Genomic DNA, 19,481 nt, shown 5'->3' with positions numbered 1-19,481 from the left:
TTGAGAAACCTTTTAAAACACATTTGGAGCCCATAGTTACAGAAAGCCCTCTTACAACCACTGAGACCCAACAAATAGTTGAAGAGCCCAAGAAACCTGCGTATGCTGGTTTGCCAATCGACGATTCCTCCAATACTTGGATGGATGTCATTGATGAGCCCATTGTGTTTTCCGATGATGAAGAACCTCTCAAGGATGAACCAACAACTAGCGAAGAGCCAAAGAAATCGGAACCTTCTCCAGTCGTTGCCGAACAAGTTCCTGCACAAGAAGAACGTAAAACACTTCCTGTGACTGAAGAGCCAAAAGGATCTGCTAAACCAATTGATACAGACAATGTAGTAAAGGATACTTCCAAAACAGTTGACGAGCCGGAGAAACCATATGAAACACCTTTGGAACCCATGGTTACTGAAAGCACTGTTACAACCACTGAGATACAGCAAATAGTTGAAGAGCCTAAGAAGCCGGCATATGCTGGTTTGCCAATCGATGAATCATCTAATACATGGATGGATGTCATTGATGAGCCAATAGTGTTCTCCGATGAAGAAGAAGAACCTGTTAGGGAATATCCAATTGCAGCGGTAGTCGAAACGGAGGAGCCACAGAAAGCCGAAACAACTCCAGTCTTGAGTGAAGAAATTCATACACAGGAAATGGTCACTATTACCAAAACAACTTCTGAAACTGTAACCACCAATGTAACAGAAAGTTTAATGCGGGATTCCATAAGAGAGATAAAGGAATTTGTGCCCAGGAAGCCAACCGAAGAAATGCTTCCTGTCTTCGCCGAGCTGTCAACGGATCTCCCGCAACAACAATGGACCGATACACCAGATGAGCCGATTGTGCAACAAGACGAGAAGACCATAATTGACACATGGTCTAGTGTTTTGGAGGATAGTACTCCCAATGTTTCTTCTCTTGCTATGACTTCCAAACTTTCGGCCGATGCGCCAGAGTTTACACCGTCCTACTTGCGACATGCCTATTCAGATCAGACGCATACGTTTTTGGCAAACGAAAGGATTTACAATGAATTTATTCCCAGGAATAAACAGCCCTCAACACCACGTAGACAACAAGAGAAAGCGCAACCTTCAACAAAACCAAAGAAACAGCCCAAATCTCCTAAACGCTCTGATAAATTGCCTAAACCAGAAAAGGTTGAAAAGTTCTCTGATGTCTTCGAAACTATTCAACAACAGAAGACTGTTGAGGCCTATGAACCTTTGGTAATGGACGACGTAGCAGAGACAATCAATGTTTGGCAACAAAATCCAAATGGCAAAACGTACGCCGATATTCTTCTAGAATCTCAAAAGAACGAGGAAGAGACTGGTCACCCTGCTCTGCCTCAACCTCACGAACAAGTTGAGACTAAGGACAAATCCTCGCCTAAGGAGAAGCAAGACAGCCGAAAGAAGGAAAAACCTAGAAAGGATAAGAAACAAAATAAACCTGAGAAAGTTGTTGCAGAGGAACCTGTTGATATTTCTCACGAAGTGGTAAAGTCCAAAACAGACACAGATAAGATCAACGAAGAAACCGTGGAAAGTGTTGAGCCGACCACCTCTACAACAAGTAAATTTTCATGGGCCTCATTAGTGCAGAAGCCCGGTGAGTGGATTGATGATACCTTAACAAAGAAACAAAAACCAGAACTCGAACCCGTTCCATCAGCTAAGAAACCTTCTGAAGCGCCAAAGCCAAAGAAGGAAAAGCTAAAGAAAGATAAAACAAAGAAGGATGCCAAACGTAAAACAGTTTCTGCTGTTGAAACTCCTACCCAAACCACATCCGAAGAAGATGAGTTTGAAGTAGCCAACTATCCTCAAGAGCAGAAGCAAGATGAACCTGCAATGAAAGAGCCTGAAATCACAGATGTAGCAGAACCTCTACCAGAGAAACAGGTTCACACAGAACAAGTGACTGAGGAGACCACCTCAACATGGGCTGCGTTGGTTAAACGTCCTGGCGAGTGGATCGATTCGATTACATCAAAACCCAAGAAAACTCAGGAACAAGTGCCAGAACCAATCAGGGAAGACAAACAAAAATCCAAAGACAAGAAACACAAATCTAAGAGGGACCAGCAAAAATCTCGGCAAACTGACTCTGACGACAGTGACCAAACGTCGAAAAAGCGAAAAGAAAAGAAACCCAAAAAAGAAGAAACCCAGTCGGAGCCTATTGAAGAACCTGTGATTGTTGTTGAAGAAGTGAAAGATGTTGTTGAAGAAGTGAAAGATTTTGAACCTGAGCCTCAACCGCAAAACACTGGATTCTCGTGGGCGTCTTTAGTTAAGAAACCTGGTGAATGGATTGATGATATTAGTCAACGTAAGAAGTCACCAGTGCGTCAGCCAGAAGTTATAAAATCTCAAGCTGCTAAAAAGCCAGAAAAAACACAAAAATCTAAATCTGAAAGCAAACGTAAGACAGATAGGGTTCGTTTCAGTGACGACGACTATGTGGAGGCTCCTCAACACATTGAACAATCCAAACCAGTTGAACAGAAGGAACCTGTCACGGTAGAAGAAACACAACAGCCAACTAACGATAGTAATATCATAACATGGGCAAAGATTGCAAGCCAGATTGACCATATGGAAGATGTGCCCAAGCCCAAGCCAGTAAAGGAAATAAAATCTATTAAAGAACCGGAAAGGCCTAAGAAAACCAAAAAAGATCATCAAAAGATAGAACCCATATCGGTATGCACAGAAGAAATAGCTATTGAAAAACAGAGGCCACGACATGAACGCACAACGACTACCGATACAGCATCGACAACAACTTCATGGGCCACCGTTGTTAGCGAAACCACAACTACTACCTTATTCGAAACGGAAAGAAATGATTTCGAATCCGGTATAAAGTCACCTAGAAAGAAAAAGATTGACACATCGTCATGGACTGCTATGTTTGAAGATTCAGGTGATGAGGAAGTTGAGGAATCCCCATTGGTAGTGACCGAACCAAAAAAAGAAGATGTTGTACCCACGGTATCTGAGAAAATACAACCTACGAAGAAAGTAGACGAACTGCCATATGCTGCTCTGCTTCAACCGTTCAACAAATCTAGAGAAGTCTTTGAGGATGTGGCAACAAAAACAATAAAAGAAGGATCAACATTAATTACTGAGACAACATCTGTCGACAACGCTCATCCCGATCAATCCACTTTAGTAGAAGAAGGATTCGTATGTGTTGAAGAAGAACCCATGATTGAGGAATCACAGTTAATTGAAAAAACGGATACTCAACTTGTAACCACAATCACCGAAAAAGTAATTGAAGCAAGAGAGATGCCATTCCAAGCTGAGGATGACCAAAAACTACCCGTAGAAGAACTTCCACACTCCGTAAACTCTATGTCAACCAAACAACCTGAGGAATCCAAACCGACATTCGGTGAACCTAAGAAAACCGTCTATGAAGGATTACCAATAGAAAAATCCGCAGATGCTAGGATGAAAATATTGGAGAAATCTATAGTATTACCTGAGGATGAAACAAAACCGGAAACCCCGTTCACAGTTCCGCTAGAGTCTGAGCAAGTATGTTTGGTAGACAATGATGTGAATTTGGAGGAAACAAAAGAACATACTGTTACCACTGTAACCACAATTACTACGGTGACGAAAACTTTACAAGAGTTACCCAAGGAAATAACTAACGAATCCATCCAATTGCCAGAAGAATCGAAAATAACAGCTTATGCCGGCTTACCCGTGCATGATACTATGACATTCTCGGATGAAGAAACTGAACCCGAAAAGCAAATTGAGGATCTTCAGCATTACACAGCTACGACTGTCTTTGACAGTGAACCTCAGACACATGAGCAAGAAATAACTCGCGAGCTAGTGCCAGAAATTTTGCCAAAACAAACCGAGGAACCCAAATCTCTAGTAGATGCAGAAGAGCCCAAAAAACCTGTATACGCTGGTTTGCCTGTTGATGATTCAACGAATGCTTGGATGGATGTAATGGATGAGCCCATGGTACTCTCTGACGATGAAACGAATGAAGAAAAGCCATTCTCTGCTGCTTTAGAACCTCTTGAATCCCATGTGGTAACCGTTGTCTCTGAAGCAACTGAAGTTACCGATCAAGTGAAGAAGGATAAACTCGAAAAAACTGAAGATAAGCAACAAGCAATTAGGGAGGAGCCAGCTTTAGCTGAGACTAGGCCAGAAACTACTGAAATAATAGAAACAATTGAAAATGTTCTGGAAGAACCATCTAAATCTCCTGAAGATAAACATGAAATCGAGGAATCTGTTAAAGCCGTTGAAGAACCTAAAAAGGCTGTATATGCTGGTTTGCCAATCGATGATACGACAAACACTTGGATGAATGTTATGGATGAACCAATGGTACTCTCTGAGGATGAATCAGAACCAGAGAAGGCTTTTACATCATCTCTAGAAGCCTCTGAAGAACCACTGAAAGTTGACACCCCTATCCTCATTGAGGACAACCTTCAACAGGTCGCACAAGAAATTGTAATTTGTCCAGAAAACAGAGAAGTGGAAGAGAAACGTATAGAAACATCTGCTGAAAATCTTAAGGTGGTTGAAGAACCAAAGAAACCAGCATACACTGGGTTACCCGTTGATGATTCCACGAATGCTTGGATGGATGTTATGGATGAACCTATGGTCTTTTCGGATGATGAAATTGAACCTGAGAAACAATTCTCAGCACCCTTGGAACCAGAGAAATCTACTGATACTGAAATTGTAACCATAGTTGCAGAAACAGTCGTAACAAGAGATTCTGCCAAGCAAATCCCTGGACCTGCCGCAGTGATTATTCTAGAGGAGCCAAAGAAACCTGCGTATGCTGGATTACCTATTGATGACAATTCAAATGCTTGGATGGAGGTAATAGACGAACCTATGGTATTTTCTGATGATGAAATTGAATCCCAACAATCATTGCATGATCAAATCCAGGTGACCTCTGTAGTTACTGAAACTACACAAGAATACAAAGAAGCCGAAGACGATGAACCTCATCCCGAAGCTGGGAAGACATTAGAGATGCAGACAAAATCTGAGGAACCTCTTAAAGTAATCGAAACAACCTTCAAGGTGCCTGATGAGCCGATAAAGCCCGCATATGCTGGTTTACCTGTTGACAGTTCAACTAACACCTGGATGGATATTATGGATGAACCAATAGTATTATCTGATGAGGAAGGGCATCCCGAGAAGCCATTCACAGCTCCTTTGGAAATTCTCGAAAGGACTGATGTAAAATCTACAACTGAAACAACAATTGTTACAGAAGACACTAAGGTCACTGAGCAGTTAAGGGAAGATCCATTATCAGTTCCTGAGGATAAGAAACCTATAATCGAAGAGCCTTTTAAGGTATTAGAAGAACCCAAGAAACCCTCTGTAACAGAAACAACCATTGTTACAGAAGTCACAAAGGTGACTGAGAAGATAAATGAAGATCCATCATTAGTTCCTACTGAGAAGACACATATTGTCGAGCAGCCTCTCAATATTGAAGAAGAATCTAAGAAATCTGTATATGCTGGTCTTCCCATTGACGATTCTTCTAATATATGGATGGATGTTATCGATGAGCCAATTACTTTATCCGATGATGAACAAGAAATTCAAAAGGCCGTACTTGCAACTTCTCAAACAAAGGATAGTGAGAAGATAACAGGCACACAATCAGAAGAAATTGCAACAAATACGATATTGGACGAATCTCATACAAAGGTGAATGAAATCTCCGAGATCTCACAGACAACTGGGGAAGTTATAATAAACAAAGTACCCCAAGAATCACCTGATTCAACTTCAATTAATACTGCTTTTGACTTGCCTCAATTGGATGTGACTTGGAAACAAGATGCTCATAATGAACAAGTGGAACAAGCAGAGGAAGCTTTGGAGGATACTTTGAGTAAACCAGCCAAGCCATTGTCTTCGTATGCTGACATTTTGAAACAAACTTCGGCGTTTATTAACTTAGAGAAGAGTAATACACATAAACCAGTTACTACTGTAGAGAAATCTACAAAGGTTCTCGAAGAAGAAGAAACTGCCAAAAAAGAAGGCATTAAACCCTCAAAAGAAGAGAATCCCAATAAGACCCAAAAACCAAAGAAGGACAAGAAAGTAAAACAAAAAGCTAAGGAAATTGAACCTATCCCCGCAACAGTGGTTAGTGAACGAGTTTCGGATGATACTCCACAATCGAACGAACCCGTGAAAGATATTGACATTACAAGCTCTGTTTTTGAAACTGCTACTACGACGACTGACACAACAACTAGTCAGATATCTTGGTCATCTGTACTTCAAAAGGCTCCAGAACCTACGCCGGAGGAAGTTAAGAAACCTGTAGAAAGCACTGAAAAGCCAATTCCAACTGATGTTTTACCAGAGACAGAGAAGCCTAAGCCGGAATCCAAAAAGAAGCGGGACAAGAATAAGAAACCCACAAAACCGACGGAAAGTACTGAAATTGAATCGAAGATCGTGGTCGAATCAATTTCCCTGGAAAAGCCTCAAAAAGAAATTTATATGGAAACGTCAAGCACTCTAGAATCAGCAAAGATAGCCCCAGCTGTTACTTATGTATGGCCTTCTTCAGAAACTACCAAAACCTCATGGTCTTCTATTGTACAGCAGGCACCAGAGCCTACCGAGGAGGAAGTTAAGAAACTAGAACCACAAGAAACATCATCATTGACTAAACAAACCGAAGTATTTCTTGAGACAGAAAAAGTGAAGGCTGAACCAAAGAAGAAGCGTGAGAAAAAAGAAAAAACAGATATACGTAAAAAGAAAGTAGAAGAACCTAAATTTGTTGATGAACCACAAAAACAACATGAATCCGAAATCTTCAAAGCAGAACATTCCGCTGTCGAATTGATGTCAGATTCTTCTACTGAAATTTCGAAGCCAATCGAAATTCCTCCGTCTCAAACAACGACAATGTCGTGGTCTTCCATTTTGCAACAAGCGCCAGAACCTCAACCTGAAGAGGTTAAGAAGCCGGAGCCTAAGGAAGAAAAGAAACCTTCTGTGAGTCATCAAACTGCAATGTTCCTGGAGACGGAAAAAGTACATACACAGCCCACTAAGAAACGTGAACCTAAAGACAAAAAACGAGACTCACGTAAAATCTCCCAAGAGGAACCCAAAAACCTTGATTCCCAAGTATCCGAAGTTGTCGCTACCAAGGATGTGCCTATTGAATTCACTACGACGATTGTAGATGCTGTTGAAACTAAGACCGTTGAAATAACTGATATTCCAACAACGCAATCGACAACTATTTCGTGGTCTACCATACTTCAGAAAGCACCTGAACCAACTTTGGAAGAGACTACACATTTAAATGTTGATGTGGTAGCGCCTAAATCTGATGTGACACAACATAGCACTAATATTGCCAGAAAACCGAAAAAAGACAAGAAATCTAAGAAATCTGTGCGAAAACCCACTTCCGATGTTGAGGAGTCTTTCGAGGAAATGCCAGTAATCGAGTCTCAACCCTTTGATAATGAACCTAAACCTATGGAAGTTGCTTTACCTGAACCTGAAGTCAATATATCTAGTGGATGTTTGTCATGGTCTGCTATTGTTAGCCAAGCCCCTCCTCCATCTCAAACAGTTGAAGCAATTCATGTCAAAGAAGATATTCCAAAGCAAAAGACTTCAACTAAGGCATCTTCTTCAGATCCGGATAAAGTTGAAAAGAAAGTTGATATCAAATCAGTAAAAAAAGAGAAGACCAAGAAGAAGAAAGAGAAACTAACTGAGGTTCAACCTAAAGAAGAAAATCCTGATGTTGAAAAGCTCACAGAAATACAGCAAGAGCTGCATGTCATGCCATTGGAAACCCCCGAAGAAAACTTCAAGCCCAGTGGATTGTCATGGTCGGCTATTGTTAGTCAAACAGTAACTGACACGACTGAAGTAACGGAGGCTACAAGATCAATACAACAGCCCAAGAAGGAAATTGTTCACAAAGTGCCATCAGTTCCTTCAGACACAGACGTTCAGAAAGAGTCGCCAAAACATAAACGACAAAATAACAAGAAGCAACCGTCCGAGAAATTAATGGAACAATGCAGTGAATCAGTAGAACAACCTTCAGAAGATACAACAACATTTACATATAACCTGGAGGAGATTTCTCTGGAAGTTGAAGCCATTAAAGACTCTGAGTTCAACAAGCCTTGGTCAATTCCTGGCAGTGAAGATGAATTTGAACTGGAACCAAAAACAGTAATTCATATTGTCGAGGAGGAAAATTCACAAGTGAAGCAAGCAAGTGGTTATGGCAAAACATGGTCGGATATTTTGAAAGAAAATATCAATCAACCATTCGTTAATACCACTAAGAAAGAAACTTTCGATACCAAGAAGACGACACAAGAATTCCTGCGCCAAGAACTGCAACAACAACCAAAATCAGAAAGAACGCACAACGAAAAGAAGGCCCACATACTTGTCTCTGAAGAAAATGAAAAATCATCGAAAGAGTTTAGTAAACTTCCTAGGGAAAAGAAAGCGAAGAAATCAAAGACTCAAACAAAAGATTCAGAAGACATTTCACAAGAACAGGTCGATGTGACATCTAAAACGACAACAACAACTACATATGTGACCGAGGTTACAACTGTCGAAGATTCTGAAAAGGTTCCAGCCAATACATTGAATAGGCCTTGGACGCCGGTGGAAGATATTGAAGAGTCATGTGTTATGGACAATGTTTGCTCCGAGAAACTATCCCATGCTGAGCGCATCCCTAGTCCCTTCGAAGCACAATTAGCACCTATTGAAGATATAGAGAAACTTACGGATGTATCTGTTTTGCCTTTACAACCTTCTGCTCAAGATCAGATTAAGATCGATAGAGATATTGTTGGTGCATCAGAAGAAGAGTTGGTGAAGAGTCAATCTGAACCGAAGAAGAAATCGGAAAAACAGACAGACATTCATGAACCTGTACACCTACCTGTAACTAGTGAAACATCGTATCCCGAACCAGAGACAGAAACAGAAGTTCCTGTTCAGTCTGTACCAAATTCATGGTCTGATATGTTGAAAGAACCAATTTCTGAAACAATTTCACTCAAACTCGCTGAAATCTCAGGTGTTATTGCCGAAACGGGAGATGACGAGCTTATCGAAGTTGTACCTGAAAATAAAAATATGGATGAATCTGATGAGTTGACGTCAACTCCAGAAAATCCAGAAGAATCAAAACAATCCGTTGCTGAGACTGGAGAACAAGTTCATGAAATAGCCAAACCCATAGAAATTTTAGAATCCGTGGAAACTGTGGTACACACGGAAATCAAAGCAACAGCAGAGAAAGACCAAGAAGAAACTTTCGTGGAAGAAAAGAAATCTCAAGACAAGGATAAAGAAGAAGGAACGAAAGTGGTTCCCACAATGGATGTTATTGGTGAGGAAGCTCAACCACTTAGCCACTCATTAATTGTGGAAACTCAACCTGTTCAAGATATGTCAAAATCATGGTCTGATATGCTTAAAGACACTGTTGAAGAAAATATTATTGAGACTGTTATAGAGACTCGTGGCGAAAAAATTAAATCACACGACGTTCCATCTGCTCCTAAGTCATGGTTGGATATGCTAAAAGAAACTGTGTCTCAATCAGAACCAGAGAAACACCAAGAAATTGAAAAAGTAGTAGAATCAGAAAAATCGCACGACGAATCTACACCTCATGAAGAAAAGAAATCGAAGAAGGATAAAAAGAAGAAGGATGTCAAGCAAGAGAGAACAATTGTTGATGACTTAGCTGAACACAAACCATCTGTACAGGAAACAGCTATTACCGAAGTTACTGAAACCACTATCGATGTCACTGAGTTTGTAGATAAACCTAACCCTGCAGACATTCAAACTACTTCAAAATCCTGGTCGGACATGCTAAAGGGAGCTGTAGAACAAGAAATAATTGAGACAGCTAATGAACCTCGCGATATTAATGAAGCTGTGAGCGATTTCATAAAGAAAGAGATTGAACCAAAGAATGAACCTCACGAAGAAAAGAAATCGAAGAAGGATAAAAAGAAGAAGGATGCCAAGCAAGAAAGACCAATTGGTGATGACTTAGCTGAACATAAACCATCTGTACAAGAAACAGCTATTACCGAAGTTACTGAGACCACTATCGATGTCACTGAGGTTGTGGATAAACCTAAACCTGAAGACAATCAAACTACTTCAAAATCCTGGTCGGACATGCTCAAGGAAACTGTAGAACAAGTAATTGAGACAGCTAATGAACCTCGCGATATTAAAGAGGCTGTGAACGATTTCATAAAGCAAGAGATTGAACCACAGTTTAAACCTCATGAAGAAAAGAAATCGAAGAAGGATAAAAAGAAGAAGGATGCCAAGCAAGAGAGACCAATTGGTGAAGACTTAGCTGAACACAAACCATCTGTACAGGAAACAGCTATTACCGAAGTTACTGAGACCACTATCGATGTCATTGAGGTTATGGATAAACCTAAACCTGAAGACAAACAAACTACTTCAAAATCCTGGTCAGACATGCTCAAGGAAACTGTAGAACAAGTAATTGAGACAGCTACTGAACCTCGCGATATTAAAGAGGCTTTGAACGATTCCATAAAGCAAGAGATTGAACCACAGGTTAAACCTCACGAAGAAAAGAAATCGAAGAAGGATAAAAAGAAGAAGGATGCCAAGCAAGAGAGAACAATTGGTGATGACTTAGCTGAACACAAACCATCTGTACAGGAAACAGCTATTACCGAAGTGACTGAAACCACTATCGATGTCATTGAGGTTGTAGATAAACCTAACCCTGAAGACATTCAAACTACTTCAAAATCCTGGTCAGACATGCTAAAGGGAGCTGTAGAACAAGAAATAATTGAGACAGCTACTGCACCTCGCGATATTAAAGAGGCTTTGAACGATTCCATAAAGCAAGATATTGAACCACCGGTTAAACCTTACGAAGAAAAGAAATCGAAGAAGGATAAAAAGAAAAAGGATGCCAAGCAAGAGAGACCAATTGATGAAGACTTAGCTGAACACAAACCGTCTGTACAGGAAACAGCTATCACCGAAGTGACTGAAACCACTATCGATGTCACTGAGGTTGTGGATAAACCTAAACCTGAAGACAATCAAACTACTTCAAAATCCTGGTCGGACATGCTCAAGGAAACTGTAGAACAAGTAATTGAGACAGCTAATGAACCTCGCGATATTAAAGAGGCTGTGAACGATTTCATAAAGCAAGAGATTGAACCACAGTTTAAACCTCATGAAGAAAAGAAATCGAAGAAGGATAAAAAGAAGAAGGATGCCAAGCAAGAGAGACCAATTGGTGAAGACTTAGCTGAACACAAACCATCTGTACAGGAAACAGCTATTACCGAAGTTACTGAGACCACTATCGATGTCATTGAGGTTATGGATAAACCTAAACCTGAAGACAAACAAACTACTTCAAAATCCTGGTCAGACATGCTCAAGGAAACTGTAGAACAAGTAATTGAGACAGCTACTGAACCTCGCGATATTAAAGAGGCTTTGAACGATTCCATAAAGCAAGAGATTGAACCACCGGTTAAACCTTACGAAGAAAAGAAATCGAAGAAGGATAAAAAGAAAAAGGATGCCAAGCAAGAGAGACCAATTGGTGAAGACTTAGCTGAACACAAACCGTCTGTACAGGAAACAGCTATCACCGAAGTGACTGAAACCACTATCGATGTCATTGAGGTTGTAGATAAACCTAACCCTGAAGACATTCAAACTACTTCAAAATCCTGGTCCGAAATGCTCAAGGAAACTGTAGAGCAAGTAATTGAGACAGCTACTGAACCTCGCGATATTAAAGAGGCTGTGAACGATTTCATAAAGCAAGAGATTGAACCACAGGTTAAACCTCACGAAGAAAAGAAATCGAAGAAGGATAAAAAGAAGATGGATGCCAAGCAAGAGAGACCAATTGGTGAAGACTTAGCTGAACACAAACAGTCTGTACAGGAAACAGCTACGACCGAAGTGACTGAAACCACTATCGATGTCATTGAGGTTGTGGATAAACCTAACACTGAAGACATTCAAACTACTTCAAAATCCTGGTCGGACGTGCTCAAGGAAACTGCAGAACAAGTAATTGAGACAGCTACTGAATCTCGCGATATTAAAGAGGCTGTGAACGATTTCATAAAGCAAGAGATTGAACCACAGGTTAAACCTCACGAAGAAAAGAAATCGAAGAAGGATAAAAAGAAGAAGGATGCCAAGCAAGAGAGAACAATTGGTGATGACTTAGCTGAACACAAACCATCTGTACAGGAAACAGCTATTACCGAAGTGACTGAAACCACTATCGATGTCATTGAGGTTGTAGATAAACCTAACCCTGAAGACATTCAAACTACTTCAAAATCCTGGTCAGACATGCTAAAGGGAGCTGTAGAACAAGAAATAATTGAGACAGCTACTGCACCTCGCGATATTAAAGAAGCTGTGAGCGACTTCATAAAGAAAGAGATTGAACCAAAGGTTGAACCTCACGAAGAAAAGAAATCGAAGAAGGATAAAAAGAAGAAGGATGCCAAGCAAGAGAGACCAATTGGTGAAGACTTAGCTGAACACAAACCGTCTGTACAGGAAACAGCTATGACCGAAGTGACTGAAACCACTATCGATGTCATTGAGGTTGTAGATAAACCTAACCCTGAAGACATTAAAACTACTTCAAAATCCTGGTCGGACATTCTCAAGGAAACTGTAGAACAAAAAATAATTGAGACAGCCACTGAACCCCGCGATATTAAAGATGCAGTGAACGATTGCATACAGCAAGAAAGTGAACCACAGATTAAATCTCACGAAGAAAAGAAATCAAAGAAGGATAAAAAGAAGAAGGCTACCAAGCAAGAGGGACCAACTTGTGCTGGCATAGCTGAACAGAAACCATCTGCAATATCTATTACCGAAGTTAGTGAAACCACAGTACAGGTTACTGAGATTGTAGATGAACCTAATGTAGAAGAAAGTGAAACTACCTCCAAGATTTGGTCCGACATGCTCAAGGAAACCACAGAATCGAAAATTTCTGAGACAGTCCCTGAATCTGTAGACACCCCTGAGAAAGTTACTGAGTTTGTTGAAGAAGATGTGCAAGTACTTTCAGAACGAAAAGAAGATAAGAAATCCAAGAAAGATAAGAAAAAGAAGGGCATCAAAATGGAGGAACCTCAGCAATTTGTTCCTGAAATCACCATAGAGTCTAAATCAGACAGAACTGTTGTGGAAGTTAACGAAGTTGTCGATGAAAACAAGCACAAGGAAATCGAGCCTGTACCCATGTCATGGTCAGACATGCTGAAGGCTACAAACGACATGAAAACAAACGAGGACGTTTCGAAACCTGAAGTGAAACCTCAGACAAAGGAAGATGAGCAAGTTGAAAGTACGTCGAATCTTCTTGGACATGTACAAATTGAGGAATCTAAGTCGGTTGTTGATATCACATCAGTTGAACTTCCAAGTCAGCGGTTCAGTGCTGATATTCCCACAGAGAAAACGGTTGTAGAAGAAACCACTGTGACAACTAGCATTGCAGAGACTATCACTGACATATACCAACAAGAGTTGGAACCACAAGCTGCTGCTAAGGAGGAGAGAGAGCAACCCACCAAAAATACGACTGAAACCAGAGGAAGTATTGGAGCTGATGTTTTCAAACATTCGGAGCCCGCTGGAAGCAAAACTAAAGCTAAGAAGGATAAAGAGGAAAAGAAACCAAAGGTGAAAGTAGAAGAATTACCTCATGAGCCCATATCGGAAAGCCAAACAATACGTGAGATAGTAACTACTGCAGAGAAACCAGAACCAGAAACCATTTCTCATCCACCAAGTCTTCTTCGGTCATGGTCTTCCGTTTTGAAAGAAAATCTCTCACCTCAACCTCAGACAATAAAGATGATTACATCTGAATTTATTCAGCAAGAAAATCCGCAACCCTTGTCGCAAGAACACGTAACAACCGAAACGATAACAACTGTTACTGCAACGAGGGAAGAGCCCACTACCACAATTGAAACTACCACCGTGCATAACATTATTCCTAAAGATATTCCAAGCGAAGAAATCATTCGCGAGAGTAACACTTTGGTTGAAGATGTAACCTCTTGTAGAATAACCGTAGAAGAACCCAAAGACGACTCCTGGGTATTTGTTACTGACGAGGAATATAAGTCGTTGCCTTCTTATGAACCAGAAATTTCACAAACTAAAGAAGTTTCACAAACGGTTGTTCCATCTCACAACGAGCCTGAGAAAAAGAAGAAAGATAAGAAAATAAAGAATAAAACAGGGGATAGTAAACCCAAATCACCAGTAGAGATTGCAACACAACCCGCAACGGAGGTTAGTGAAATTATCGTACCCTTGCCGATAACTTCTCCGTCAAATGTACCGTCGGTATGGTCCTTGTCGGAAACATATGCAGAAGTTGTAAGGAAATCTGGTTTGACAGAACCTGGTAAGATAAGATATTCACCGCAACCAACCAGACGTGTTGAGGGACAAAAGCCTCATGAGGAAGAAGAACCTTCAAACCAATCTAGTACTCCAGCAGACTATGCAGAAGTAGCTGAAACCGCGACAGAATCAACCGAAATGGTTTCTGCTATTGAAAGAATCGTTACTGACCTTGGAGACAATACCAGCTGGGTTGAAGAACCCGCCTCCATGACCTGGAAAGAAACTGATATTGAATTACAAGCTCCTATGGAGCCTTCAAGTCAATCAACACCATGGACAACTGTTGTGGAGACCATGGAACCTGTGGATACAACAGAAACAACAACAACAACAAGTACAGTATCTACAACAACCACAACAATGCGAGCTTCACGTAGCGAAAAACGTCCAACCATTAAAATTACTGAAACTTCTGTTGAAGATAATGAACCAAGTCAGTCAGCAGAATGGTTGACAGTTAGAACACCATCGCGTTCCAGGTCTCGATCCAACCAATCACGCAAGAGTCATAAAAAATCAAAGAAGACAAAACGTCATGACTTAGCTGTAGATCAACCTGAAACACCCTACAATGAACCACAGCAAATTGTTCATGATATTTCAGAACCCGAAGTTTTTGAAAGTCAGGTCACCGTAACAGAGCATGTCATTACTTCCGAAAAACTTTTAAGCCCGAAGGAACCTACCATTAGAGCTCCTTCACCTGTTCAATCTGGTATGTCATGGGCAGCAATAGCGGCACAAAATGTTCCGCAGCCAGCTCAAAAGATTCGTGTCATTACTGAAACGGAATCTGCTCCAATTATACCTGTTGTGGAGACTGCACCAAGTAGGGACCAACCTAAAACATTGATCTCTGTGAAACTGGACGAAACTGAGAAAAAAGAGAAGAAACCGAAACAAAAGTCAAAAAAGAAGAACGATCAGAGAAGTGAATCTCCCAGTAAAGTGGTTTCTAAGGAAGAGACTAAATTTGTAAAACCTCAAGAACCTGAAGAAGCTGATAGCTTCGTTTCCCAAACCTCATATTGGTCAGCTACTTTGAAACCTGGCAACATAGCCATTCCAGAAACCGAAGATGTAGTTGTGGAAGTTCCAGTGCAATCGCCTACGGAAACGCCTACATCATGGGCAGCTGTAATAAGAACAGATGAGAAAGTGTTTGAAGGAGATCAATCTAAATCATCCGAAGTTGAAACTCTTCCAGAAAGTGCAAAATCTACGAAGGAAACAAAGTCCTTAATATATACAGCGGAAGATGTGAAACCCGTGGATGATTTACAGAAGGAAATTAAAACTAAACCAGACAAATTTAAGCAAATAGATGATAAATCTAAATATGACGAGAAAGAGAAGGGAACTCCTGTTGAAGAAGACAAGCCAAATCAAGAGGAACTCAAAGATGTACACCACTTGGAGGATGTTTCATTCGTTTCTCAAACATCCTACTGGAAGGCCAACTTGAAACCGGAACATATAAAGGTTTCATCGCCAGAGAACTTAGTGGAAATACCTGTGCAATCTCCCACTGAAGAACCAACATCGTGGGCAGCTATAGTTAAGACTGAGGAGAAGGTGTTCCATTTGCCCACTTCAGAAATAAAAGAGACCGTTGGCATACTTATCAAAGATACGGAACCAGAGCAAATTGCCATGGCAGATGTAACAACCACTAGTTCAGAAGTTCCTGTGATATCACCTATCGAAACACCAAAATCTTGGGCAGCTATTATCAAGACTGAGGAGAAGATTTCCAGCGAACATTCGAAGCCAGAAACAACTTTATTAGTAGAAGAAGCACATGCTATTGTGCCAGTTCATGAAGATAATCTCTCCACCGAAAAGCATGAAAAGGTACATCCAGACGAATCTAAATCTCAAACAAAAACAACTGTGGTCGAAAAAACCACTGTTACTACTGTTACCACAACACAAACAGAAGACATAAACCGAATGGTAACTAAGCCTGAGGAACCTACTTCCGCATTAGAACAATTCCTTGATTCTGAAAGACAACCACAGGTCGATGATGGGTTTGTAGCTCAAACTTCTTATTGGTCCGCTACATTGAAACCAAGCAAACTCGAAATTGCTGATACTGAAGAGATGCTCGAGGAAGTTCCAGTTCAATCTCCCACAGAAACACCCAAGTCATGGGCAGCGATTATCAAGACTGAGGAGAAAGTATTTACTGAACCTCTGGATAAAGAAAATGTCTTGATCTCCACTTTGAGTAATGAAAAACCTGAAACGATCCTCCAGAACTTCCCAGATGATCTGAAACTCAGTGAAATTGAGACTAAGGAAACATGTATTTCAAGTGTCAGTGCTACACAGCAGTTCCTTGACTCCGAGAGGCAACAACAGTCTAATCCAGATGCCTCTGAACCCATTTCTTGGTCTTCAGTAGTTGTCAGTAAAATCACCGACTATCAAGATCCTAAACCACAACCGACGACCGAAGTTGAGGAGGATCCACAAGTGTATTTAACAACGACGGTAATATCACACAAGGATTTGTCGGTGCAAGAACCTAAAGAGGCGTCACCCTCCTATGTAAGCACAACAGTGACTACCCACACACCACACATTGACAGTGATAGTGAGCAAACGCCCACCACAACCACCTATGTCTCCACAATAGTTACAACTCATACTGAATCTGATGTTGTACCTGAGGCCGAATTATGCACTGTAGTTGATAGCATAGAAATGGAAAGAAGCCGAGAGGATCAACTGAAATACCATATGTACCAAGAAATCAACAAATATTGGACAACGAAATATGAGATGTTCGAAAACGCTTTCAAAGAAAAGGAGTGTGCAGAAAAAGCGGAAAGACATCCAGAAACTGTACAGCAGTCAAAAGAACTGCAAGATATTGAAGATTCCATTGTAGCCGTTAAAGAGGAATCTGCTCCTGGATCTGTTGGTACAGAAAACATAATTTTCGAAGCTTCCAAATCAGATGAGCTATTGAAAAATTTGAGCATGGATACAACATTGCCTTCTTTGCATACCTATGAAAACCAATGGGTTAAGGATCAACAAATATTGCCCTCCATTCTACCTATAATTGAGGAATCGTCAGATCGTACTTCGATTAACATGACAACAACAACCATTACATCGGTAACCTCTGATGAGTATAAAGACCCAGTTATTTATGTCTGCCCCCCTGATCCTAGTGAACTACAGGTCAAACCTTTACCATCGGCCATAGTCGATGATGATTCATCATTGTTAGACAATCTTCACAAAGATAATCTACCCAAAATGGTTATTGACCACTATCAAATCCTACGACATGAAGGCTCATTGGTTGCATTAACCGAACCTCAAGAATCTCCCAAAGATTCGTTAACACATAAGACTGAAGAACCCAGCATGACTTCCACAACCACCCTTGACTTGACTGAAAAGACTGAGAGTGAGCCCCAGAGCTTACCCATTAGCATTCCCCCCAAAGAGGCCATTAAGTCGGTGGAATCTGATGTTGAAACCCTAAGCTTTAATCTTGCACAGGATACATGGCCCACCAGTATTCTGGAGGAGACGGAAGAGCTTGTGGGTGTCTTACATGAGACCAAACCAGAGACTTTGGATGATTTGGAGAGACCACCCATAAAATCGGACGAAGAAGACAAAGATAAACATAAAACAAAGAAAGACTTGGATGAAAAGGAGACGAAAAAGGACGGAGATGATGACAATGACGATGATGATGACGACGATGACGACGAGGGTGGTGAAAATACATTTGACATCCCCGAAATACGTAAACCCAAAGACGATGACGATCATGATGGTAGTGGTCCTGGTAGTGATAGTAGTGGCCATGCCACACCCACCCCCGATCACGATAAAGCTAGGGGTGGTCAGGGCTCTTGTTCTTCACAGTATATGGCTACCGATTTACCCGGTGGTATAGGTCATTGGAGGGATCAAAGTTCATATTTAGCCTTAGAAGAGGATCCCAACAAAGTGGAAGAGGATAAGTTAGTTATGGAAAGCCACATCACAGTAACACAACAGCAATTAGATACAAAAGCTATTCCTATCCAGCCAGCAGAAATTACTAACCCCACTGTAACCCCAATACCTGAATCCTCTTCCCCCATGCCCCCACAAAGTCCTCCGGAAATAACACCGGATTCCCCTGAATCGAATGTAAGTCTTGTAAGTAAACTAACACCATTAGCTAAAGCTACTACTACCACCATACTAAATGCGGCGGCTCAAGCAACGAGCAAGGCAGCGGTGCAAACCGCAACGGCGGCTACTGCAGCAAAAATGCTAGTGCCCACAGTTGTGGCAGCATTGGCCCCAGCAGTAGTAGGTGCAATAACAACAGCAGCAACTTCACCTCAGACAACCCAGGAATCCGAGACCGTCTCGGAAATTCCAGTAACACCCACAGAAAGTATTGTCGTTCAAAGGGAAGAAATTCCTTTGGAGGCTACCCCAAATACCACCAGCTCTACCACAGAAACAGAAAACGTCATTGCTACGCATATGGTAAAGAGAGAAATCGAGGAACCAACAGACACAACAAATGTGAAAACCGAAGAGGAAGTAAAAACATCCGTGGTAGAGCATAAACCCAGTACGATAGCAACTGTGACTACCACAACAACTGAGGACATTTTAGACAAACCTCAAGTAGAAGAGGAACAATTCCAACACCCATCATCCGTGGTACTAACATCTACAACAACAGCAACACCCCTAGTAACGACACAAACCACAACAACAACAACCACGGTCACTGATGAAGTCTACAATCCTTTAATTGTCAGTGATCCCAGTAATGTTCTAAGGCGCACCACAACTACTACTACAACCACAGTAACAGGTGTGGGCACAACCACCACAGCCCCCACACAACAGCAGCAACAACAACAGGCGAAG

At 41.1% G+C, this 19,481-nt stretch overlaps 1 protein-coding gene across 15 annotated transcripts in view; it reads left to right on the top strand.

The window, feature by feature from the left end:
• The window catches only part of Msp300 (Muscle-specific protein 300 kDa), a 235,060-nt gene that overhangs the window by 184,523 nt on the left and 31,056 nt on the right, over positions 1-19,481 (top strand). For all 15 annotated transcript variants that reach the window (XM_075297876.1, XM_075297874.1, XM_075297868.1 and 12 more), the window contains one exon: positions 1-19,481. This exon is cut by the window's left edge and continues 13,465 nt beyond it. In XM_075297876.1, the coding sequence (XP_075153991.1) occupies positions 1-19,481 (19,481 nt within the window).

The sequence above is a fragment of the Haematobia irritans genome, chromosome 2, assembly GCF_050003625.1.
Source record: "Haematobia irritans isolate KBUSLIRL chromosome 2, ASM5000362v1, whole genome shotgun sequence".
Classification (NCBI taxonomy): Eukaryota; Metazoa; Arthropoda; class Insecta; order Diptera; family Muscidae; genus Haematobia; species Haematobia irritans.
Note: the sequence above shows the minus strand (reverse complement) of the source record. Positions and strands in the feature narration are given on the sequence as shown.